Genomic DNA, 26626 nt, shown 5'->3' on the forward strand with positions numbered 1-26626 from the left:
ATACTACACAGTAAATTGGGCTTCTCTGGGGGCTCAGAGGTTAAAGCGTCTACCTCCAATGCAGGAGACCCGGGTTCCATCCCTGGGTCGGGAAGATCCCCTGGAGAAGGAAACAGTAACCCACTCCAGTATTCTTGCCTGGAGAATCCCATGGACGGAGAAGCCTGGTAGGCTACAGTCCACGGGGTCGCAAAGAGTCAGACACGACTGAGCGACGGAATGGACGGACGGACACAGTAAATTTACAGCTATACACCTCAAAGTGTCTCAGTTAATAAAATAACTAAAACATCTTTCAGGAGTCTGGTAAAACAAATAAACCTTCACTGTTTGAAAACGTACAGTCTACAATCTACAATAAGGGATATACTATCTGTGAATTGTGAGAAACTAACATTTGCAGAGAATCTTTAACAGAAAAAGGGCATTTTTCTACTACTTAACTGTATCTCTTTCAGCAAGTTTAAATTTAGATGTATGTTAAGCTGACGAAGTTAAAAAAAAAAAAAGTGGCGATAGGAGAACAGTCATTCTCATTCACTGCTAATTCTATACACAGGAGTAAAATCTGAGCCAACCATTTCTCAATAGAACTTTTCATAAAATTATATCAAAAGCTTTAAAAACATGTATACATTTTGACCATTTACTCGATCTAGTAAAGAAAAAAAATGTACTAAATGGAAAAAGCTTTAGGCATAAAATATTTTTCTCAGAAAAATTTTTAATAGTAAAAATGTAGACAAAACTTTAATGTCCCAAATTAAGGGAATGGTTATGTACATTATGGTATGTCCACTTAACGTAATGAGTGGTCATTGAAATTAGGCTTATGAATAATATACTTTGTAGAGAATTCAGATCAGTTCAGTTCAGTCGCTCAGTCGTGTCCGACTCTCCACTACCCCATGAATCACAGCACGCCAGGCCTCCCTGTCCATCACCAACTCCCGGAGTTCACTCGAACTCATGTCCACAGAGTCGGTGATGCCATCCAGCCATCTCATTCTCTGTCGTCCCCTTCTCCTCCTGCCCCCAACCTTTCCCAGCATCAGAGTCTTTTCCAGTGAGTCAACTCGTCGCATGAGGTGGCCAAAGTATTGGAGTTTCAGCTTTAGCATCAGTCCCTCCAAAGAACACCCAGGATTGATCTCCTTTAGAATGGAGTGGTTGGGTCTCCTTGCAGTACAAGGGACTCTCAAGAGTCTTCTCCAACACCACAGTTCAAAAGCATCAATTCTTCGGCAATCAGCTTTCTTCACAGTCCAACTTTCACATCCATACATGACCACAGGAAAAACCGTAGCCTTGACTAGACGGATCTTTGTTGGCAAAGTAATTACTTAATGCTAAAAAGTCCGTATATAACATTTTATTTAGATCCCTGCCCCCTCCATTCCCGCCACTCTGTATCTGAAATAATAAACTGAGACACTGTTCAAGCCTTGTTTTAAACCCTTCGGATTCAGGCAGAATATTTCTTTTGGTCAATAAAATAAAATAATTTTCAAAAACAAGCTAAAATTCTGAGTGTTTTTCAAATCCATTTTCTCTTCTCCATACCCACTTAGCTACTCTCTTAATGCAAACTCTCATTATGTTTTTTGCCTCTCTTATTTTAGTAGGTTTCTAAATGATTGCCTTGAGAAAGTTTACACATGAAAATCTGTTCGTTTTCCTACTCAGAATCCTTATAAGGTATCCAATTATCAAAGCTCTGTTGGGGAGCCCTAAACACACTGGAAAACAGAGGGCAGAGAATCATTACTGTCTGAGGAATGCTTTCATAAGATAAACAATTTATGCAATCCATAGAAATGGGCTCTCTCACCCTAGAAGCACTGAAATACAAGATAAAATCCAGTTTATTTCATAGTAGAAAGAAACATAATAAATACATGAAAGATGGTGTACTTCAATTAAAGATTTAAAACTATGATGTCAATTTTTATACAGACTAGAAAGGATGGAAAATATACATAATAATACTTGATACTGGAAAGGCTATGGAGAAATATTTTGTATTGTTGGTGAGAGTGCAATTCTTCTTTGAGAAACTTTTATACGGATACATACATAAACAAATAATCATCTTGAACTCTTTTTTAACAAAAAAAGATAAGAAAAAAGAAAATATCCTATGGCTGTATGACCAGTCTCAGACTGGTTAAAAATTTATGATATATATGTGATAAATTCTAAAAGCCATTAAGAAGATCTGTATGCAGTACTCACAAGAATTGCTAAATGAAAAAAAGCTAGGTATACAATTGTTAATACGACATAATCCTATTTGTCAAACTGAAAGGATGGATAAATAGATATTTTAAAATTTTATCAGTATAAGAAAGGATATACACCAAACCACTGACATTTCCCTTAGGAAATATTTTATATAAAGGACTACAGACATAATTCAGTTCAGTTCAGTCGTTCAGTCATGTCCGACTCTTTGCAACCCCATGAATCACAGAAAGACAGGCCTCCCTGTCCATCATCAACTCCTGGAGTTCACTCAAACTCATGTCCATCGAGTCAGTGGTGCCATCCAGCCATCTCATTCTCTGTCATCCCTGTCTCTTCCCGCCACCAATCCCTCCCAGCATCAGTCTTTTCCAGTGAGTCAGCTCTTCACATGAGGTGACCAAAGTATTGGAGTTTCAGCTTTAGCATCCTTCCAATGAACACCAAGGATTGATCTCCTTTAGGATGGACTGGCTGGCCTTGCAGTCCAAGGGACTCTCAAGAGTCTTCTCCAACACCACAGTTCAAAAGCATCAATTCTTCGGTGATCAGCTTTCTTCACAATCCAACTCTCACATCCATACATGACCACAGGAAAAACCATAGTCTTGACTAAATGGACCTTTGTTGTGGCAAAGTAATATCTCTGCTTTTTGATATGCTATCTAAGTTGGTCATTACTTTCCTTCCAAGGAGTAAGCGTCTTTTAATTTCCTGGCTGCAATCAGCATCTGCAGTGATTTTGGAGCCCAAAAAAATAAAGTCTGACACTGTTTCCACTGTTTCCCCATCTATTTCCCATGAAGTGATGGGACCAGATGCCATGATCTTCGTTTTCTGAATGCTGAGCTTCAAGCCAACCTTTTCACTCTCCTCTTTCACTTTCACCAAGAGGCTTTTGAGTTCCTCTTCACTTTCTGCCATAAGGGTGGTGTCATCTGCATATCTGAGGTTATTGATATTTCTCCCAGCAATCTTGATTCCAGCTTGTGCCTCTTTCAGCCCAGCGTTCCTCATGATGTACTCTGCATATAAGTTAAATAAATAGGGTGACAATATACAACCTTGACATACTCCTTTACCTTTATGAACCAGTCCGTTGTTCCATCTCCAGTTCTAACTGTTGCTTCCTGACCTGCACACAGGTTTCTCAAGAGGCAGGTCAGGTAGTCTGGTATTCCCATCTCTTTCAGAATTTTCCAGTTTATTGTGATCCACAGTCAAAGGCTTTAGCATAGTCAATAACGCAAAAATAGATGTTTTTCTGAACTTTCTTGCTTTTTTGATGATCCAGCGGATGTTGGCAATTTGATCTCTGATTCCTCTGAAACCAGCTTGAACATTTGGAAGTTCATGGTTCACATATTGCTGAAGCCTGGCTTGGAGAATTTTGAGCATGACTTTACTAGCGTGTGAGCTGAGTGCAATTGTGCTGTAGTTTGAGCATTCTTTGACACTGCCTTTCTTTGGAAACGGAATGAAAACTGACCTTTTCCAGACCTGTGGCCACTGCTGAGTTTTCCAAATTTGCTAGCATATTGAGTGCAGCATTTTCACAGCATCATCTTTCAGGATTTGAAATAGCTCAACTGGAATTCCATCACCTCCACTAGCTTTGTTCGTAGTGATGCTTTCTAAAGCCCACTTGACTTCACATTCCAGGATGTCTGGCTCTAGGTGAGTGATCACACCATCATGATTATCTGGGTCATGAAGATCTTTTTTGTACAGTTCTTCTGTGTATTCTTGCCACCTCTTCTTAATATCTTCTGCTTCTGTCAGGTCCATACCATTTCTGTCCTTTATCGAGCCCATCTTTGCATGAAACGTTCCCTTGGTATCTCTAATTTTCTTGAAGGGATTTCTAATCTTTCCCAGTCTATTGTTTTCCTCTATTTCTTTGCATTGATCACTGAGGAAGGCTTTCTTATCTCTCCTTGCTATTCTTTGGAACTCTGCATTCAGATGCTTGTATCTTTCCTTTCCTCCTTTGCTTTTTGCTTCTCTTCTTTTCACAGCTATTTGTAAAGCCTCCTCAGACAGCCATTTTGCTTTTTTGCATTTCTTTTCCATGGGGATGGTCTTGGTCCCTATCTCCTGAACAGTGTCACGAACCTCCGCCCAGAGTTCATCAGGCACTCTGTCTATCAGATCTAGTCCCTTAAATCTATTTCTCACTTCCACTGTATAATCATAAGGGATTTGATTTAGGTCATACCTGAATGGTCTAGTGGTTTTCCCTACTTTCTTCAATTTCAGTCTGAATTTGGCAATAAGGATTTCATGATCCGAGCCACAGTCAGCTCCTGGTCTTGTTTTTGCTGACTGTATAGAGCTCTCCATCTTTGGCTGCAAAGAATATAATCAATCTGATTTCGGTGTTGATCTGGTGATGTCCATGTGCAGAGTCTTCTCTTTTGTTGCTGGAAGAGGGTGTTTGCTATGACCAGTGCGCTCTCTTGGCAAAACTCTATTACCCTTTGCCCTGCTTCATTCCGTGCTCCAAGGCCAAATTTGCCTGTTACTCCAGGTGTTTCTTGACTTCCTACTTTTGCATTCCAGTTGCCTACAATGAAAGGACATCTTTTTTGGGTGTTAGTTTTAAAAGGTCTTCTATGAAGACCTACAAGACCTTTCAGAACTAACACCCAAAAAAGATGTCCTTTAACAATTTACATATCCATAAACAATGTTCTACATTCTAAGACTAGGCATTATCACAACTTTCTTATTTATGGATATGCTATTTAATGTCTATAATGAACTAGGCCTCACTAAAACTTAGTGTTTTCTTTACATGAACAAGAAGTTTTGAGAATGAACAAAGGACTAACAAAAGAATGTATAGCTTTGTCACTTTACCATGGTTCCTACCCACGGTTTATAATCACTATTTGTTTAAGATTATTTACTACCCTGTTTCTCTCCAGGACCATCTGACATTTCACAATTCTGATTCTTGTACATATCATTTCCACTGCCCACAAAGACGATCTTCTATTTTCGACTAGAAAAACTCCTTTTCAGAGTTTGGGATTCACATATATACACTACTTATATATAAGAGATAAACAACAAGGTTGTACTACGCAGCACAGGGAACTCTAGTCAATATTCTATAATCACCTATATGGGAAATGAATCTAAAAAAGAATGGACATATGTCTGTTAACCCATGATTTAATTCATTTAATCCTCACAACAACCCTTCAAGGTAGTTGGCATTATTTTATCTCTACTCCATAAGAAGAAACTAAAGCTTAAAGAGATTTATGTAACTTGCCTAAAACACTTAAGATTTTTTGCCAAACTCATAAGAAAAAAATTGTCATTTTATAAAAGATTTGTACTATTTGTTATTAAAATTAACAAAAGCCAAAACATTTTTAAAAATTTGGATAAGAGTAAAAAGGTGGAAAGTATTCTGGCTAACAAACTGTTTAGAAGTAGCAATTAACTACAGGAATAGGGATATAACCTCAAGTTAGGTGATAGAAAATCTTCCACAAGAGCAGAAAATTTAATATATGAAAGCCACAAAGAATGTACATACATTTGCACAATCTTCATCTTTTCAAAAGTTGTCTATAGCAGTAACATGCATCCAATGCTTTTAGTACACTGGCTCCTCTGTATTATCTAAAACATAAACTATGCCAATATTTAATGTACAATGGAGACCTGCTTCACTCTCAGAAGCTTGGATAGTAATTACTCTCCTATGGTTGCACACAGATTGTTTAGCTTTTTTTTTCTCTAAGATTAATACAGCAATTTTTGTGTGCAGAGGCAAAAGGATGCAGTATAAATTAATAATTTCAGCTGTAGCTCTCAATTAGAACATAAGTCTAGAAGACAGTTGTAGAGAAAATAAATACAAGTTTTGTTTTTTTCCTCCTTTTTTCCCATCTCCCTAAATTAATTCTGAGGAAGAGAAAATGCCGTTGTTCTGCAAACTTTTTAAAATGTATTGTTGCCAATAAATAATCTAGTGTGAAGAAAGGCGGGTAAATGATTTTTACAGTCTATTAACTGCTCCAAACTTTAATTCTTATATATCACAAATCACAGGTCTGAGTGTGTGACTGGGTCATTATCTAACAAGAGAAGTTTTAAATAATTATACTACTAGTTTATTTTAGCATGATGGAATACAGAAATGTTCTTTGATAAAGAAATCTTCTATTTTGGGCTTCCCAGGTGGCTCTAGTTGGCCATCTGCCAATGCAGGGGACCTAAGAGACATGGGTTCGATCACTGGATCCAGAAGATTACCTGGAGAAGGGCATGACAACCCACTCCAGTATTCTTGACTGGTGAAATCTCATGGACAGAGAAGCCTGGTTGGTTATGGTCCATGGGGTCACAAAGACTAGGACACAACTTAGCAATTGAGCACTGAGCATATGCAAACTCAGAAAGCAGAGAAAGGGGGGATAAATTACTAATAATTCTACAATCCCAACAAAATTACTATTTATACTCTGATGTAGCATCCAGTAGCCGGAGAAGGCAATGGCAAGCCACTCCAGTACTCTTGCCTAGAAAATCCCATAGACGGAGCAGTCTGGTAGGCTGCAGTCCATGGGGTCGCTACAAGTCAGACATGACTGAACGACTTCACTTTCACTTTTCACTTTCACACATTGGAGAAGGAAATGGCAACCCACTCCAGTGTTCTTGCCTGGAGAATCCCAGGGATGGGGGAGCCTGGTGGGCTGCCGTCTATGGGGTCACACAGAGTCGGACACAACTGAAGTGACTTAGCAGCAGCAGCAACCAGTAGCAATGCATTTTAGATTTGACCACAAATGTCTCCTGTTCCCTAGATTTCTTTTATTTTTCACTAGTTTAGGAATAAACTCACCTTGAATTTTTAATTTTACAAGTCTATAAGCTTTGTCTTAAAACATTAATAGCATATATAGTATTTTGTTTAGGCAATCTGAACACAGTAATCAGTGATGAATATGGAAGGAATATGAGAAAAGTACCAAGATACGATGTCCAGCAAAAACAAGAAAACACACGTTCTCCAACCTAGATTAATCAACTGAAATACTAAGCTATCTTCTCTTTTTATTTTATTTTTTTACTTTTGTCTATTTTTTAATTGAAGGATAATTGCTTTACAGAACTTTGTTGTTTCCTGTCAAACATCAACATGAATCAGCCAGTGTACACAAAAAATTAGGTCTGGCTTAAAAGTGGTATTAGGTGTTCAGGGATCGTTTACTGTCTGTAAATCTGTTTCTGAGTTAATAGGCAGGCTGTAATTGTACAGTTCCTACAAACTATAAAAATTTTTAGACAATCCTTTAACTGGTGAATATATTTCGAGGATTTTATCCTAAGGTCACATTCAGAAATACCAACAAAAATTAATGTACATGACCATGGAAACTATATAAATGTTCAAAGAAACATGAATGGTTAAATAAACTGTAGTATAGTTACATAATATAATGGCTAAATTCAAGGTCACTGAAATCAGACTGTGTGGGTTCAAATTCTATGATTTTTTACTACTTAAATTCCAATCACCACAATCTCTACTGTTACCAATACAAACAAAAATCCGATCAAAGACACAATGAAAATGGAGAAGAGATCGATTCTAATGGTGATTTTCAGTTAGTTCAGTTTGGTCACTCAGTCATGTCCGACTCTTTGCGACCCCATGGACTGCAGAGTACCAGGCTTTCCTGTCCATAACCAACTCTGCTCAAACTCATGTCCATCAAGTCAATGATGCCATCCTACCATCTCATTCTCTGTTGTCCCCTTTTCCTCCTGCCTTCAAACTTTCCCAGCATCAGGATCTTTTCCAATGAGTCAGTTCACATCAGGTGGCTTCAGCTTCAGCATCAGTCCTTTCAATGAACATTCAGGACTGATTTCTTTTAGGACTGACTGGTTGGATCTCCTTGCAGTCCAAGGGACTCTCAAGAGTCTTTTCCAACACTACAGTTCAAAAGCATCAATTCTTTGGTGCTCAGTTTTTTATGGTCCAACTCTCACGTCCATACTTGAACTGGAAAAAACATAGCTTTCTTTGACTAGACAGGCCTTTATCGGAAAAGTAATGTCTCTGCTTTTTAAGCTGTCAGAGGTTGGTCATAGCTTTTCTTTGGAGGAGCAAGTGTCTTTTAATTTCATGGCTGCAGTCACCATCCAGGGTGATTTTGGAGCCCAAGAAAATAAAGTCTGTCACTGTTTCCATTGTTTCCCCATCTATTTGCCAGGCAGTGATAGGACTGGATGCCATGATCTTAGTTTTCTCAATGTTGAGTTTTAAGCCAGCATTTCACTCTCCTCTTGCACGTTCACCAAGAGGCTCTTTAGTTCCTTTTCACATTCTGCCATAAGGGTGATCTCATCTGCATAACTAATGGTATTGATATTTCTTCCGGAAATACTGATTCCAGCTTATGCATCATCCAGCCTGGCATTTCGCATGATGTACTCTGTGGTTTAGCTGGTAAAGAATCCCCTTACAATGCAGGAGACCTGGGTTTAATCCCTGGGTAGGGAAGAGGCTACCATAACTCCAGTATTCTGGCCTGGAGAATTCCACGGACTGTATAGTCCACAGGGTTGCAAAGATTCAGACACACTGAGTGACTTTCACTTTACTTCACTCTGCATATATAAGTTAAATAAGTAGGATGACAATATACAGCCTTGACATACTCCTTTCCCAATTTGGAACCAGTCCGTTGTTTCATGTCCAGTTTTAACTGTTGCTTCTTATCCTGCATACAGATTTCTCAGAAGGCAGGTAATGTGGTCTGGTATTCCCTTCTCTTCAAGAATTTTTCCACAGTTTGGTGTCCACACAGTCAAAGGCTTTAGTGTAGTCAATGAAGCAGATGTTTTTCAAGAATTCTCTTGCTTTTTCTATGATCCAGTGGATGTTAGCAATTTCATCTCTGGTTCCTCTGCCTTTTCTAAATCCAGCTTGAACATCTGGAAGCTCACAGTTCACATACTGTTGAAGACTTGCTGGGAGAATTTTGAGCATTACTGTGCTAGCGTGTGAGATGAATGCAACTGTGCAGTAGTAGTTTGAACATTCTTTGGCATTCCCTTTCTTTGGGATTGGAATGAAAACTGACCTTTTCCAGTCCTGTGGCCACTGCTGAGTTTTCCAAACTTGCTGGCATGTTGAGTGCAGCACCTCCACAGCATCATCTTTCAGGATTTGAAATAGCTCAACTGGAATTCCATCACCTCCACTAGCTTTGTTCATAGTGATGCTTTCTAAGGCTCACTTGACTTCGCTTTCCAGGATGTCTGGCTCTAGGTGAGTGATCACACCATCGTGATTATCTGGGTCATGAAGATGTTTTTTGTATAGTTCTTCTGTGTATTCTTGCCATCTCTTCTTAATATCTTCTGCTTCTGTCAGGTCCATACCATTTCTGTCCTTTATTGTGCCCAACTTTACGCGAAATGTTCTTGAAGAAATCTCTAGTCTTTCCCATTCTATTGTTTTCCTCTATTTCCTTGCACTGATCACTAAGGAAGGCTTTCTTATCTCTCCTTGCTATTCTTTGGAACTCTGCATTCAGATGCTTCTATCTTTCTTCTTCTCCTTTGCTTTTAGCTTCTCTTCTTTTTTCAGCTATTTCTAAGGCCTCCTCAGACAACTATTTTGCCTTTTTGCATTTTGTTTTCTTGGGGATGGTCTTGATCCCTGCCTCCTATACAATGTCACGAACCTCCATCCATTGTTCTTCAGGCACTCTGTCTATCAGATCTAATCCCTTGAGTCTATTTCTCACTTCCACTGTATAGTCATAAGAGATTTGATTTATGTCATACCTGAATGGTCTAGTGGTTTTCCCTACTTGGTATTTGAATACAACAGAAAAACTTAGGCAGAAGTACCCCCAATGTTTAAAACAGCAATTACCTCTGGGGTGGGGATAAATGATTCCTGATTTCTTCTTTATAGTTTTCTAACTATCCAAATACTCTCCATGAAGTTTAAGAGTCAAAAAAAAAAAAAAAATCAATGACAAACATTATGCAAAAGGATTATATACAGTTTTTCTCCCTTGTTAGTAATTAAGTAAAATTCAGTTTAAAATATACAAAGGTTACAGGAACTGAACTATAAGATAGTACTTAAAGTAAGATGGTGAGGGGGTCATAGTAATATAAAATCCATTTTGCTAGTTCTAATAATTAACTTAGTTTTCAGATATACAAGGGGCTTCCCTTGTAGATCAGTTGGTAAAGAATCTGCCTGCAGTGCAGGAAACCCGGGTTTGATCCCTGGGTTGGGAACATCCCCTGGAAAAGCAAATGGCAACTCGCTCCAGTATCCTTACCTGGAAAATCTCATGGACACCAGGAGTCCATGGAGTCGCAAAGAGTCGGGCACAACTGAGCGATTAACACTTACATTCAGATAATAGAGCCATGTTAAAGTGCTACCACCTTTGAAAATGAATGCATGAACAATTCATATGTTCCTTAACTAAAGCAAATGACTTTAAAAAATAAAGGTACATCACAATCCTTTAATCATTTGGCTGAAAAATGACACTACTTAATTCTAAAAAAGGAAAAGTTAATCAAGTATTTCTCAGTGGTTAAGAAATGATATGGTCTCACTTCAGATCAATTAGGTGTCCTTCTTCTGTCCCAAAGCATGGAATCTGAGATCTTGTTCTTATAATCACAACCAATCATGAGGCAAGTTTTACGGGTTGTTACCAACCTAGCAGGTCTGAACAGTAAGAGCTGTTACAACTAATAACTCTGGTTGGTAAAACAATTTAAAATAATCTTCAAGAAAATATAAGCTAGCATTAGAACAAAAAATAAATCCCACCTTAATTGGCTTATTAAAATAGTTTAAGAAACCAAATGAAAAAAAAGAACACTCATACCTTAGAGTTTTTTGTTTTTTTAAAAACACCTTAGTTTTGAAGATTTTTCTTCAATAAACTTTTCCTAAGTACCGGCCACATATGGTCAACACTGTACTAAACACTCGGGATAAAAGATGAGCAAGATATGATTTTAATTCCAAATAATGATGTTATGACACCCTTCAAAGACATATATGAAAGAGAAAGGTAAATACCTTTCCAGTGATTTACGATACTGATGAAGATAACTGCTGAAAGCTCAAAGTTGTCTACTGTAAATAATCAAATGTTTAGTGTAGTTATTAGAACAAAACAGCTACTCAAATCTTTACAGAGCAAATTAATAAATATTCAAAATGGAGAGGATTCCCACTCTGATATTTCAAGTCTTAAAAACATTTATGATGTAACTATAACAGTTATTTTCTTGGGATTAAAATGATAGTGGATTATTCTTTTAACGCCATTTTAGTCACCTTTGCAAATAATTACTAATAAAGTAAACCTAACATAACCACTATTATAAACTTCAGTTAACCTGCACTCAAAGTAAATTCAAAATGTTTACCTATGTCAATTCCATTGGTGAATTATGAAACTTTATTCCTAATAAGGTGACTAACAATTAGAATACTTTACAACTTGCAATACATTGCAAAGTAAGAATGAGGTACTTGAAAACTGGCACTATGGTAAACTTAAGACTTTTGTCAGTTTAATTCTGGAAATTGATTTTTTTCAAATATTTCACATTTTGCTAGCCTCTCAGTATCCTTCAAATCCTTTTGGTATAAATTAAAGTGAATATATCACATATACATCATCAAGCTCAGGATTTTTTTAAACTAATAAGAACTGATTTTTTTCCTACACAAACATACTTTTAGTTATAAAGGCACTATCAAACCAAGATGTAATACAATCTTCTTTTGAAAGATGGAATTTAGCCTAAGGTAGATGTATATAATAAAGAAGTTAAGAATGGCAGTAAGATAAAATGAACATGACTATAAATGTTAGCTTTCATTCTAATCATCTTCCTTTTTTGCTTATGTATTAGTTAGCTATCGGTGCATAATAAATTACCACAAAGAACATTTACTATCTGATAGCTTCTTTAAGTAAGAAATTTGGAAGCAACTTAACTGTTCACTAACAGGAATAAGTACATTTCCTCTCTCTCACTCTGAGGACCTGTGAACTAAAGAGAGAAATTATCTGCCCCACATACAACCAAAATACAATGGTAGGACAGGCAGAAGGTAACTGCTATAAAACCTTCTGGTTCAAAGTAAAAGAAAATGGAGTCGCTGATCCAAAGTAATTCTATAATCAAGGTGGGAATATGTTAGAAGTTCCTTGAATATGGGAATAATTCTCCAAAGCTCTTGGCTCTGCCCTTTGAGATTTTGGTTCTGAGTTATCTTTCCATTTTATGAAAGGTAGTCAAATTTTACATGTACAGCATTTTAAAACCTGATTTCTGCCAGTAGAATTTTAGGGATCTAAGGGGACACGCCTTAGGTTGGTGATATTTTTGCTAATTAACCCTTTTGAAAACTTTGTAGGTCTGTTGTGAATCTTACTGAGCTTCACTCTGTTAGACAAAAAGCGTAGTCAAAGATTGACTTAAACTCTTCTCTACTTCAAATTTCTGCTAAGAACACCCTTAATCTGCTGTAAGCCCTCTTCCTTTGATTAAAAGGTTCTCTGAGGCTCACCTTACATCTTTCTGATTATATAGAAAAGATGTTAACAAAGGATTTTATAGTCAAAGCACTGGCTTCATCTTTAGACAAACTTATCTGAGTGCTCTAGACTTATCTCTGCCTGGAAGCCATGTCCTAATTTTAGCATAGTTCAACATATTGACAGGATGAGAATTTTCAAAACCAGCAAGGCCTGCTTCTTTTTTTATTTGTTTGCTTAGGAGTCTTTCCTGAGCCCGTTTCTGCCAACTTCTGTTTTATCAATAAGCAGAAGCAGAACATTTTCTATTTCACGTATCAGTATAGGTGACAGTATTGCCCCACTTTCTGCTACTATATAACAGTGATTTCCTTTCTTACTTTCCAATATGGTTTTCTTCATTTTCACTTCAGTCCTCATCAGCAGTCTCTTCAAAGGTTTAACATTAAGCTTCTATCTACTGTCCCCAAGTTCAAATTATATGCCACATTTTAAAGTGCTTGTTACGGCAACATCTCATTATGGGTAGCAAAATCTGTGTCAGGAACAAATTATCCCCAAATCTAAAGGCTTAAAATGACATTTATTATTTTAGTTTCTCTAGGTCATGAATTCAAGAACAGTTTAACTAGGTGGTTCTGACTCACATTCCCTACAGAATTTATGGTTAAGACATTAGCCATGACTGCAGTCATCTGAAGTCTCATTTGGGGGTGAATGACCTGCATCCAAGATGGCTCATGAACATGTTTATTGTCACAAAGCTTCAGGTCCTCACCACAAGAACATCTCCAGAGTTGCTTGAGTGTCCCCATGACACGACAGTTGGCATCCTCCAGTACGGTGTCAGAAAGATGCTGCAATATCTCCTATGGCCTACCTTTGGAAGCCATACTCTTGTCAGTCCTACCATATGCTTTTTGTTAAGTAACAACTCACTAAGTATAGCACCTTCTCAAAGGGAGAAGAATCAGATTCCACCAAAAGGAATATAATTTAAGAATCTATTTTAAAAAACATCATAGTAAGTAAAAACCAAGAATTAAAATTTGACATAAAAATTGCTCTTTGTAAAGTTACATTTACGTGGAAGCCTATTTTAGAGTCTCTAGTGACAATGCACATTTTCTACTTTATTATGAAAATAAAAACCAAGCAAGTGCTTAACGGTCTAATGAAGATTAAATATAAAATAACTGTTTTAGGGGTGCCTGTGTAACCTGCTGGACTGGGGGCAACAGAGAGACTTTACTATGAAGCAGAGATTCCAAGCCAGCAACAGAATAACTACTCTTCTTGCTTTGGTTATACAGAAATTCTCTTTACTAGGCTCCTCCTTTCAATTTTGGGCTTCCCTGGTGGCTCAGAGGGTGAAGTGTCTGCCTACAATGTGGGAGACCTGGGTTCGATCCCTGGGTTGGGAAGATCCCCTGGATCTTCTTTCTATTTCTAAATTTTTACTATTTTTTTTTTTCCTCTGTGCTATTTTATTATTCCTCATTCATATCTTGCCCATTTTACTACTCCATACCAAAGACTTGACATATATGGCACTAGAAGGAAATAAGATTATGAAAATAAGACAATGGTTTTTATAAAACCATTAACTGTGATATGTACAAAGTTTGCAAACAAATCCTGCAGAAGTTATTCCTCTATACAGTGTTATATGTAGAAATGAAGCAAAACCAAAGCAAAATGTTAAAAAACTCATTTAATAGATGAATTTTAACTAAATTCACTCTCTTCATAGGGAGCAATTCAGAAAATGCTTCCCCATTTCCAGCCCCATATTTTCTTTGATTGCTGTGGTTGTTGTTCAGTTGATAAGTCATGTCCAACTCTCTGTGACCCCGTGAACAGCAGCACACCAGGCTTCTCTGTCCATCACTGTCTCCAAGTCTGCATAAACTCATGTTCATTGAGTCAGTGATGCCATCCAACCATATCATCCTCTGTCATCCCCTTCTCCTCTTGCCCTCAATTTTTCCCAGCATCAGGGTCTTCTCCAATGAGTCAGTTCTTCGCATCAGGTGGCCAAAGTATTGGAGCTTCAGCTTCAGTCCTTCCAATGAATATTCAGACTGATTTCCTTTAGGATTGACTGATTTGATCTCTGTGCAGTCCAAGGGACTCTCAAGAATCTTCTTTAGCACCACAGTCCGAAAACATCAATTTTTCAACACTCAGCCTTCTTTATGGTTCAACTTTCACATCCATACATGACTACTGGAAAAACCACAGCTTTGACTATATAGACCTTTGTCAGCAAAGTGATGTCTCTGCTTTTTAATATGCTAAGTTGGTCACAGCTTTTCTTCCAAGGAGCAACTACCTTTAAATTTCATGGCTGCAGTCACTGTCCACATTGATTTTAGATCATAAGAAAATGAAATCTGACACTGCTTTTCATGTTTTCCCCATCTATTTGCCATGAAGTGATAGGACCAGATGCCATGATCTTAGTTTTTTGAATGGTGAGTTTTAAGCCAGCTTTTTCATTCTCCTCTTTTACCTCCATCAAGAGGCTCTTTAGTTCCTCTTCACTTTCTGCCATTAATTAGTATCATCTGCATATCTGAGGTTGTAGGTATTTCTATTGGCAATCTAGATTCCAGCATGTGATTCAACCAGCCTGGCATTTGGCATGATGTACTCCTTTCCCCATTTTGAACCAGTCTGTTGTTTCATGTCTGGTTCTAACTTGTCCTGCATACAGGTTGTGATTCATCCAGTCTAGCATTCTTTTCATTGATACCAGAACAAAATAGAACTTTGGAAAACAATTAACTAAAAAATATATCTATTTTGTATTTTATTACTTACTTACACCTAATTAACTGAAATTCACTGTTTATAAAATACTAACTAGCTGTCAATAAAAGAAATAGATTCATATATTAAAACACAAATAAGAACTCTTAAATGTATAATAAATATAATGTGTTAGGATACATTTACTGAAAGCAAATCACAGACTCAGACTGAAAATCGTAAACTTGAAACACTAAGGGCACATAAAAATATTTTCTATTTAAGTGAAGTTTCGGAAAAAATCTGTAGTACAATGATATCATAGGAACACATGTGTACCCATTGACTTGCAGAAAAACACTCAAAGACTATATTTAAAAATATGTATGATGGTTATCATGGATGGCAGCATATTTACATTTTATTTTTTGAACTTTGCTATACTGTACTTCTCACACTTTCAAAATGAAAACCATTTTTACTTTCTGATAGTAAATTTACATAAAACAGTCTGCCACATCTTTAGGTGATTTCTATTTTTATAATAATATGAAAAATTATTTAAGATATACATAAATTTTTTTCTCTATTATTCTAAAAGTACTAGTACTTTAGGATATTAAAAGTACTAAAAAGAAAACCATACGGCTTACACAATCCAAAAGCAACCAACAAAATTATTTATCATTTTAGTCGAATAATGATGGATCATAATACCATATAATTATGGTTTTTACTATTCAATACATTGCAAGTAAATTACAAGTAATACAAATTTTTTATAGGTCTTATGACAAAGATACCTTAATTCAACCATTTCTATTCTATTTAAAAAATTTTTTTATTATCAATATTTCACAGACACTCAAAAATCTGTTTATAAATTTTGTGTATCTCTATCCCCTTAAATTCATTCACTTGATCAATAGGCATGAATGTTTCTATTTTTATAGCTTTTAAATATGTATTACCAAACTGCTTTCTAAAAACAATCTACCAATCTACGTTTTCTCTAGCATGGGGTGAATCTGTCAACCTCATGGAAAGACACAGTCAGGGGTAAAATTAACTTTTAAAATCTTGGATAACTTGATAACTAAAGTATGTGAATTTATACTACCTACTGAGATTAAGGGTGTCCAAGTTTATCAACATTTCGCATTTATGTTTCTATGAATTTTTAATACAAGTACCTTATGTATGGAATGGGATATCTGTGATGGTTAATTTTATTTGTAAACTTGACTAAGCCATGGTGTCAAGTGGTTTGGGCAAACATCAGTCTAAATACTGTGAAGGTAATTTTCCTATGTGACGAACATCTGAATCAGTAGACTCAGTAAAGGAGATTATCCTCCATAAAGTGGGTGGGACCCATTATGACAAGATTTACGGACTGAGGTCCCACAAAGAGGAAGGAAGTCTGCCTTTAGACTGCCTTCAGACTCAAGACCAAAACATCAACTCTTGCCAGAATTTCCAAGATGACTGCCCATCTGCCTAACCTGTGGATTTTGGACTTGCCAGGTCCCATGACTCGATGAGCGAGTTCCTTATAAAACTGAACAAAATCACAGCAAAAGAGACATAGATGTAAAGAACAGACTTTTGCACTCTGTGGGAGAAAGTGAGGGTGGGATGATTTGAGAGAATAGCACTGAAACATGTATATTACCATATGTGAAACAGATTGCCAGTCCAGGTTTGATGCAAGGCAATCGATGAGACAGGGCACTCAGGGTCAGTGCACTGGGACAACCCTGAGGGATGGGATGAGGAGGGAAGGGGGAGGGGGTTCAGAATGGGGGACACACGTACATCCATGGTTGATTCATGTAAATGGACGGCAAAAACCACGACAATACTGTAAAGTAACTGGCCTCCAATTAAAACAAATTAATTTACAAAAAAAGAAAAACAAATTTTAGAATCACATCATAAATTTCTATATAAAAACTTCTGTGATTTTGAATGGGTTTGCATACAAATCAATTTTGGGGGAAATTGCAATTTAAACAATATTGAATCTTCTAATTGTGAAAATTTCAGTCTTTATAATTAGGCTTTTCTAACAAGTTTTTTCTTTCATGTCTTTTATCAGATTTATTCCTAGGAACTTTATACTTTTTGATGCTATTATAAACAAAATCTTCCAAGTTTTCTTCATTAAAAAAAAATGAACAAAATCAATCTCTCTCTAAATATAAAATGTATATATGTATATATACACACACAAACACATACATACACACAAATTTCCTGACAAATATGACATCTAAAAATTTCTTAAGAATTTATATGAATTGTTTATTTATTAAGGCTAGTGATTTCCACCACATCCTTCAGGTTTTGAAATTCCTTTTAAGTCAAACTACTTACTTGTAAATTGTCTTCTGTTCCTTCAGCTTCATTTTTAAATGATGGACATCCTAAGAAAACAAGTAAAAGTTGATTAAGCATAGAATTTTTGTCTTAGATTTTAGAGTTGCAAACTAATTGATAATATCACCAAGATACTATAGAAGATTGACCAGAGATCATTCTGGACTGCCCGGCAACTAGTCAGATGTTGGCCACTCATATTTGCCCCTTTGTTAGAAGAACAGAGAATAAAGCGATTGTTTTCCTCTTCTACAGGTGAACTTCCAGTTACTTATTAAAGAGATGTATTCTGTGTTAGTGCTGTCTCCACTAAGTCCCCCCCTTGATTTCTCTGAAATACTCACACTGCTAGGAAGAATATACGCATTCCATTCCTCTGTTATTTAGGAGATACCCACATGATTTATTCAATTTTTCTAAACACTCTGACCTACAAAACAGTATTTAGTACCTCAAACTAGGATTTTAGTTGCTTTAGTAAGAACGAAAACAAATGAGCCTGAATCCACTATTGATAATCAATAGCCATTTGCTGTTATTGACTTCTGAGCACCAATGACTGGATAGAACTTTTCATGGCATTCAAGAGTGACTTTAATTTCAACAAATTAATAAGAATTTATTTTAGCAAAGTATCCTGAGTTTATATGCTACCCTTGAAGAGAAAGTTGACCTATGGAAAGGGCTGCAAAGTTTATTCTTACTATCATAGAAGGCTAAGTAAGAAATATTTAGAGTGATTTTTAAAATCTGTAACAGTGGCTGGTAATGCTACCAAGTATATATTTTTTTTAAAGTTCAAAAACAATGAGACAGGCTGAGTACTGTAGTCTATTTGGCGAGGTGTTTATGAGCTTCTCCTTATTAATTACTTTTCTAAAAAGATAAACCATTCTATCTGATCCTAGGGAAAGAAGTATGCTCTTATGAGGGTATGAGTGTGGGCACAAAATTAATTCAAAACAAAAATTTCCAGTAGCCATGGATAACAGTTTTCTTTTTAAAGTACTGCTTCTTCCACACTCGCTAAATATCAGAATTAACTGGGAAACTTAAAAAAATAAAAAACTGATGCCAGAGTACAATCTCAAACCAGTAATGTCAGAATCTCTTCTGGATGAGGCATTTGGCATTAGATATTTTTTTATTTTTAAGTTGCTTGTAATAGTTTAAGAACCATAACCACTACAGGAGAATCTAAAGATTCATATTCACCTCCCCCACTTCCTGCCTAAATTCATGATATATAATTTGATGATTCCTCATCACATTTGAAATGCACACAAACCTTAAAAAAAAAAGGAATGCCTCAGCTGTATTCCCCAAGTAGTTTGATTCAAGTGATCTGGAGTGAGGAGCAGTCATTCCATTCCTCAAAAGCCTCCCAGGTCGATTCACATATTCCGCCAACAATAAGAACACTGATATTGGCAGAGTTTATGGGTTCTTGTACCAAGGATAAAATGACTGCCATTGTTTAATGGAATTTTTTTCTGAATCAGAAATAAAAAATTGTTTACCAAATTCTAGTCTTTTAACGTAGCTAAAACATTATTTAACTACAGCTTCACTAACAATTCATATTTGTGCTACGTTTTTCAATGTTCTTGCTTCTGGCTTGTTTCATGATTAGTTCATGTTTTCTAACTTTTTCACTAAAGTCCCATCTTCAAAATATACAAGTCACAACGCTGTCAAAACGTTTTCCTTCAGCTGCTTTGTATAAGAAGGTTATTTCTAATAGAGATATTTCCTTTCTTAATTAAAAAAACAAATTAAATCTTAGTTATGACTTCTTTGGGGGAAAGAAATTATTTTTAACGTGATTTCCTTTTGTTTAATTAAGAAAAGCCAGTCTTACATGTAAATATTCTTCCTCCCTTTTAAACTTGCAAGCTTTAGAGTTTATGATCTCACAGACTGGTAAGATACACAAAGGGATAGGTTGTTGTCTCTATCAATCCTTATTAATGAAATCAGGTGAAAACTTAAGAAAGGTTTTGTCAGAGAGTAACGAGTCAACATATATTTAATTATTATACATTTTCTGCTTATAATTACCAAAACAAGGATATGAGTAACACACACACAGGATTTTGAAAGTTCTGACTGTTCCTCTCTTTTTGAATCCTTATTTTAAAACTTCAGAATTATCTGATGTGTGCAGTTGATGTATATACTGTGATATGACAAATATAAAACAGATTAAGGAGCCCATTATTTTATCTCCACCTACAATTATCTTTTAAAACCTGATCTCATATCATAAAAACTGACTTGCTTGAAGTCACTTCTACTGTATGTAACTAATAAATTAAGGAAACAGTCAAAACAACCTACCTTGAGAAATATCCTCTATAGCTCTCCGAATGCCTCTATCAAAAGCCCTAGCATCAGCAGGACTTTGAAAGGTAAGGCCAAATTTCTTGTCATCAATCTTCCAGTGGTGAAATGTTGGAGTGACCTTATTGTAAATAAGGTCTTTTTTAAGCATACATTCCAAAACCACCTGCCAAAAGTTAAATGCCAAAAATTACTATACATATATTAAATGAATCTAACGTAGCTCTTAAATACAAAGTTAGTTGAGAAAAAGGCTGTTATATTTTAATAGAAACATCCCTCCATTAATGTGAGGTCTTGTTACTTAATCTACTCACAAAGTCACTTGATACAGAAATTAATATGGGATTAAAGAAGATTCTGGAAAGATGGCAGAGTTCTTAAGAAGCCCCAGGTATCTACCCCCTACCTAGACAAAACTGGCCAGCAATATCTATCAGATGTAACTATGTTGGAACTTTACACAGTCTGCTGAAAGCGTGTAATTTTCAGGAAAAGACATGGACAGTAAACTGCAATTAATTTTGGTCAATTTCAGCTATTAGTATAGTAGCAGCACCAACCCTCATACCCACTTCCAGCCATATGACAGACAGCTGTGCACATGTTCCTGGCACAGCTTGCATACAAATTACAAAAGCCAAGGTGAGTAGAAAGGACCTTATCCTTCAAGAAACAGATAATTTAACACAGTAATTAACTAGACCAAACAGACATACGAAACACTCTATTCAGTAACAGAACACACATTTTTCTGAAATGCACATGGGACATTTTTCAGGATACACCATATATTAGGCCACAAATTAATCTCCCTCTATTAAAGAATATGGATCTCATACAAACTATTTCTGACCAAATTAAGATAAAGTTAAAAATAAATAACAAAAGAAAACTGGAAAATTCAAAATATTCTGGGAATTAAACAACCAACTTATCAAAGAAGAAACCATAAGGGAAGTTACAAGATATTTAAAGAGGATGAAAATAATGATACAACATACCAAAACTTATAGGAAACAAAGAAAGCAGTACTAAGGGGAAAGTGTATAGGTATAAACACTTGCATAAAAAAAAGAGAAAAATCTTAAATCAACAATATAACTTTAAAATTTAAGGAAAAAACTAAACCCAAACCTAGTAAAAATAAAGGAAATAATGAAGATAAGAGGAGAAACAAAGTAGAGACCAGAAAAATAATAGAGAAAAATCAAAGAAATAAAAAGTTGGCTCTTCAAAATGATGATAATAATGAACAATCTTGAGCTAGAAGGACTAAGAAGAAAAAGAGAAATCAGAATCAAAATGGAGACATTATTACATCAATTCTACAGAAATAAAAAGAATTATGAGAGAGTACTGTGAACAACTGTACACCAACAAATCAGATAACCTAGATGTAATGGATAAATTACTAGAAAAATAAGACAGACCAAGTAAGAAACAAAAAGAAAGTCTTAAAAAATACGTAACTAGTAAGTAGATTGAATCAGTAATCAAACATCTCATGACAAAGAAAAACCCTGGGCCTAATGGCTTCACTGGTGAATTATATCAAACATTTAAAGAACTAATACCAGCACCTCAAACTTTATCAAAAGACTGGAGTAAAATCTTCCTAATTCATTCTATGAGGACAGCATTATCCTGATAACAAAGACACTACAAGACATCTATGGACCAACAAAAATTCTTGATGCAAAGATCATGGATGCAAAAATCCTCAACATTTGCAAACCAAACTCAGCAATACATAAGAAGGACAATATACACTATGACCAAACTGGATTTATTCTTGAAATGCAAGGACAGTTAAACACATACAACCTGATCAGAGTAATATCCTACATGAATAGAATGAAGGGAAAAAACCCACATGATCTCAACTGAAAAAGCAGAAATAGCATTTAACAAAATTTAAGAGAGCAAACTGCCAACATCGGTCGAATCATAGAAAAAGCAAGAGAATTCCAGAAAAATATCTACATATGCCTTATTGGTTACGCCAAAGCCTTTGACTGTGTAGATCACAACCAACTATGGAAAATTCTTCAAGAGATGGGAATACCAGACCACCTTACCTGCCCTCCTGAGAAATCTGTAGGCAGATCAAGAAGCAACAATTAGAAACGGACATGGAACAACAGACTGGTTTCAAATTGGGAAAGGAGTAGGTCAAGGCTATATACTGTCACCCTGCTTATTAAACTTACATGCAAAGTATATAATGTGAAATGCTGGGCTGGATGAAGCACAAGCTGGAATCAAGAGTGCTGGGAGAAATATCAATAACCTCAGATACACAGATGACACCACCCTTATGGCAGGAAGTGAAGAAGAACTAAAGGGCCTCATGATGAAAATGAAAGAGGAGAGTGAAAAGTTGGCTTAAAACTCAACACTCAAAAAACTAAGATCGTGGCATCTGGTCCCATCAATTCATGGCAAATAGATGGGGAAACAGTGACAGATTTTATTTTAGGGGACTCAAAAATCACTGCAGATGGTGACTGCAGCCATGAAATTCAAAGACGCCTGGTCCTTGGAAGAAAAGCTATGACCAAACTAGACAGCATATTAAAAAGTAGGGATATTACTTTCCTGACAAAAGTCCATGTAGTCAAAGCTATGATTTTTCCAGTAGTCATGTATGGATGTGAGACTGCGACTATAAAGAAAGCTGAGTGCCGAAGAATTGATGCTTTTGAACTGTGGTGTTGAAGAAGACTCTTGAAAGTCCCTTGGACTGCAAGGAGATCAAACCAGTCAATTCTAAAGGAAATCAGTCCTGAATGTTCATTGGAAGGACTGATGCTGAAGCTAAAACTCCAATACTTTGGCCACCTCATGTGAAGAACTGACTCACTGGAAAAGACCTTGGTGCTGGGAAATATTGAAGGCAGGAGGAGAAGGGGACAACAGTGGATGAGATGGTTGGATGGCATCACCAACTTGATGGACCTGAGTCTGAGCAAGCTCCGGGAGTTGGTGATGGACAGGAAGTCTGGAGTGCTGCAGTTCATGTGGTCACAAAGAGTCGGACACAACTGAGCGACTGAACCGAACATCTTTTCAAGACAAAAATAACCAACAAAAAGGAAACTACATCAAAATACCTGACAACAGTGACAAGACTGTTCAATGGAAGAAAGTAAAAGTCTTTTCAACAAATGCTTCTAGGAAACTGGATATCCACATGCAGAAAATGAAGTTTCATCCTTATCTAACACCACATGCAAAAATTAACTCATAATGGATGATCAAGGACCTAAAGAAGACTTAAAACAACAGAACTCTTAGAAAAAAAATAGGACAAAAACTCCATGACATTGGATTTGGCAACATTTTCTTGGATATGACACCAAAAGCACAGGTAATAAAAGAAAAAACACTTCTTCCCAACTCCATACGCAGTGATGTGATGTTATATTGATTCTATTATATCTCATATTGATGTTAAGCTATAAACCACTGCCTCTCTCTACCAACTCCCCCACCAAAAGCTTATTGTTAAACTTTTACCAGCATATCACTGAAAAAATCATCTCTGATAGTAAGTTTTGTTAATTCTGCAATAAGTGACAAATAAAACAAAATAATGTCCTGCTGGCTTACAGGCAAAGTGTGTTAGCACTTGCATTTTACAAACTGTCACAAAAACCATTATGGATTACTGCAACATATTTACTTAATTACTTCATAAGTTAATAAAATAACACATTAATTCATAAACAGTGGAAAAGAGATATATATTTTGGAAAACTGCTCAATTGCAATTGTCAAAAAACAGAAGGACATAAAAACCTGAGTGTGGTGCTATAGTCTTATTACATGAAAATGTCACTAAATTAATCTTTAATACATGAAAATGCTGTAACTCTTTTCCAAAACTTTCCAAAGTTCTTTTCCAACTACTATCTGCAAGAAAAATTTCAACATGATCTATACTCATCTAAACCACTTGTTTACAAACAGCATCTATTTTTTACAGGGTCCCAAAACACACAGAAAAATAAGTTTTTAAAATGAGTTTTAAAATAAACTGAGGAAATAGTAAGGATAATGAACTAGCTCTTTGATTCATACAAGTACTTATGCAAAAATGTATTCCACCTGAAAGTCATATAAATATTGAGATTACACACCATACCAACTTGGGACAAAAACAAAATGCCAGCTAATTCTGAAGTAGATGTCAATTTATGTCATTAATCTTTACCTACAAAGTAACATTAGGATATAAAATATATCATACTGTTCATAGTATATATTTAGCATACCATAAAAATAACTATTATTTAGGACAAGCAAACTCTGGGAGATAGTGAAGGTCAGAGAAGCTTGGCATGCTGCAGTCCATGGGGTGGCAGAGTTGGACAGGATTCAGCGAATGAAAACCAGGGAAAGGCTACTACAGTGTAGCTATTCTGAATTTAGGAAAGAAAAATGCAGGTAATCTACTGACACAACAATTGACTCATGATTTTTGGAAGTAATTTTAAAAATATGCTTCCTAGAACATTCTGCATCACTCAGCATTTACATAATTATCAAAGCCTCCATATCCGAAGTATAAAAATTTTTTGTCATGCAAGATAATAAAAAATTGTTTTGCTTCTGACTTTAGCATTTTGAAAATAAATGCACTCATAACATTAAGGACAATATAATAAGTTTCATTAAACACTAGGGATAAAAACCATCTATCTCAAATTTTTTAATAAAAAAGAGATTAAAAAGGTATAAAAGAGAAAGTAGTTAAAAGAATGTCTTAAAAGGCTTTTCAGTTCAGTTCACTCGCTCAGTTGCGTCCGACTCTCCGCAACCCCATGAATCACAGCACGCCAGGCCTCCCTGTCCATCACCAACTCCCGGAGTTCACTCAAACTCATGTCCACAGAGTCGGGGATGCCATCCAGCCATCTCATTCTCGGTCGTCCCCTTCTCCTCCCGCCCCCAACCTTTCCTAGCATCAGAGTCTTTTCCAGTGAGTCAACTTGTCGCATGAGGTGGCCAAAGTATTGCAGTTTCAGCTTTAGCATCAGTCCTTCCAATGAACACCCAGGATTGATCTCCTTTAGAATGGACTGGTTGGATCTCCTTGCAGTCCAAGGGACTCTCAAGAGTCTTCTCCAACACCACAGTTCAAAAGCATCGATTCTTCGGCGATCAGCTTTCTTCACCGTCCATACATGACCACAGGAAAAACCATAACCTTGACTAGACGGACCTTTGTTGGCAAAGTAATGTCTCTGCTTTTTAATATGCTATCTACGTTGGTCATAACTTTCCTTCCAAGGAGTAAGCGTCTTTTAATTTCATGGCTACAATCAGCATCTGCAGTGATTTTGGAGCCCAAAAAAATAAAGTCTGACACTGTTTCCACTGTTTTTCCATCTATTTCCCATGAAGTGATGGGACCAGATGCCATGATCTTTGTTTTCTGAATGTTGAGTTTCAAGCCAACCTTTTCACTCTCCTCTTTCACTTTCATCAAGAGGCTTTTTAGTTTCTCTTCACTTTCTGCCATAAGGGTAGTGTCATCTGCATATCTGAGGTTATTGATATTTCTCCCGGCAATCTTGATTCCAGCTTGTGCTTCTTCCAGCCCAGCGTTTCTCATGATGTACTCTGCATATAAGTTAAATAAGCAAGGTGACAATATACAACCTTGACGTACTCCTTTTCCTATTTGGAACCAGTCTGTTGTTCCATGTCCAGTTCTAACTGTTGCTTCCTGACCTGCATACAGGTTTCTCAAGAGGCAGGTCAGGTGGTCTGGTATTCCCATCTCTTTCAGAATGTTCCACAGTTTATTGTGATCCACACAGTCAAAGGCTTTGGCATAGTCAATGAAGCAGAAATAGATGTTTTTCTGGACCTCTCTTGCTTTCTCCATGATCCAGCAGATGTTGGCAATTTGATCTCTGGTTTCTCTGCCTTTTCTAAAACCTGCTTGAAGATCTGGGAGTTCACGGTTCACATATTGCTGAAGCCTGGCTTGGAGAATTTTGAGCATGACTTTACTAGTGTGTGAGATGAGTGCAATTACCCACCATCAATACTAAATCTCCATTCTTGAAAAATAAAAATAATTTTAAGGGCTAAAAGAATTCTTAAAAATTAGTGAATTCTTCCCATCTTCTACTTCCACTTCTCAACTATATCAGAACAATATGTTCTGACTTTAGTTCATTGTAGTTTTCACTATATTAATTCTATATTGTAAGATCACCATAATATTATTAACAGTAATAGGCATACAGGAAGCAGAGTTTAATGTTTACCACATTTGTGTTTGGAACTGTAGAAACTGTAGAAAATGGCAA

General features: G+C 36.3%; 1 protein-coding gene across 2 annotated transcripts in view; it reads right to left on the reverse strand.

Moving 5' to 3' along the window:
• The window catches only part of SPRED1 (sprouty related EVH1 domain containing 1), a 131566-nt gene that overhangs the window by 18842 nt on the left and 86098 nt on the right, over positions 1-26626 (reverse strand). For both annotated transcript variants that reach the window (XM_055436646.2, XM_088839821.1), the window contains 2 exons: positions 20295-20463; positions 17952-18001 (listed from right to left, as the gene is read on the reverse strand). In XM_055436646.2, coding sequence (XP_055292621.1) covers positions 17952-18001; positions 20295-20463 — 219 coding nt within the window. The remainder of the gene's footprint in view (positions 1-17951; positions 18002-20294; positions 20464-26626) is intronic.

This window comes from Moschus berezovskii, chromosome 9 (assembly GCF_049115385.1).
Source record: "Moschus berezovskii isolate FMDL1 chromosome 9, NW_MosBer_1.0, whole genome shotgun sequence".
Taxonomy (NCBI): domain Eukaryota; kingdom Metazoa; phylum Chordata; class Mammalia; order Artiodactyla; family Moschidae; genus Moschus; species Moschus berezovskii.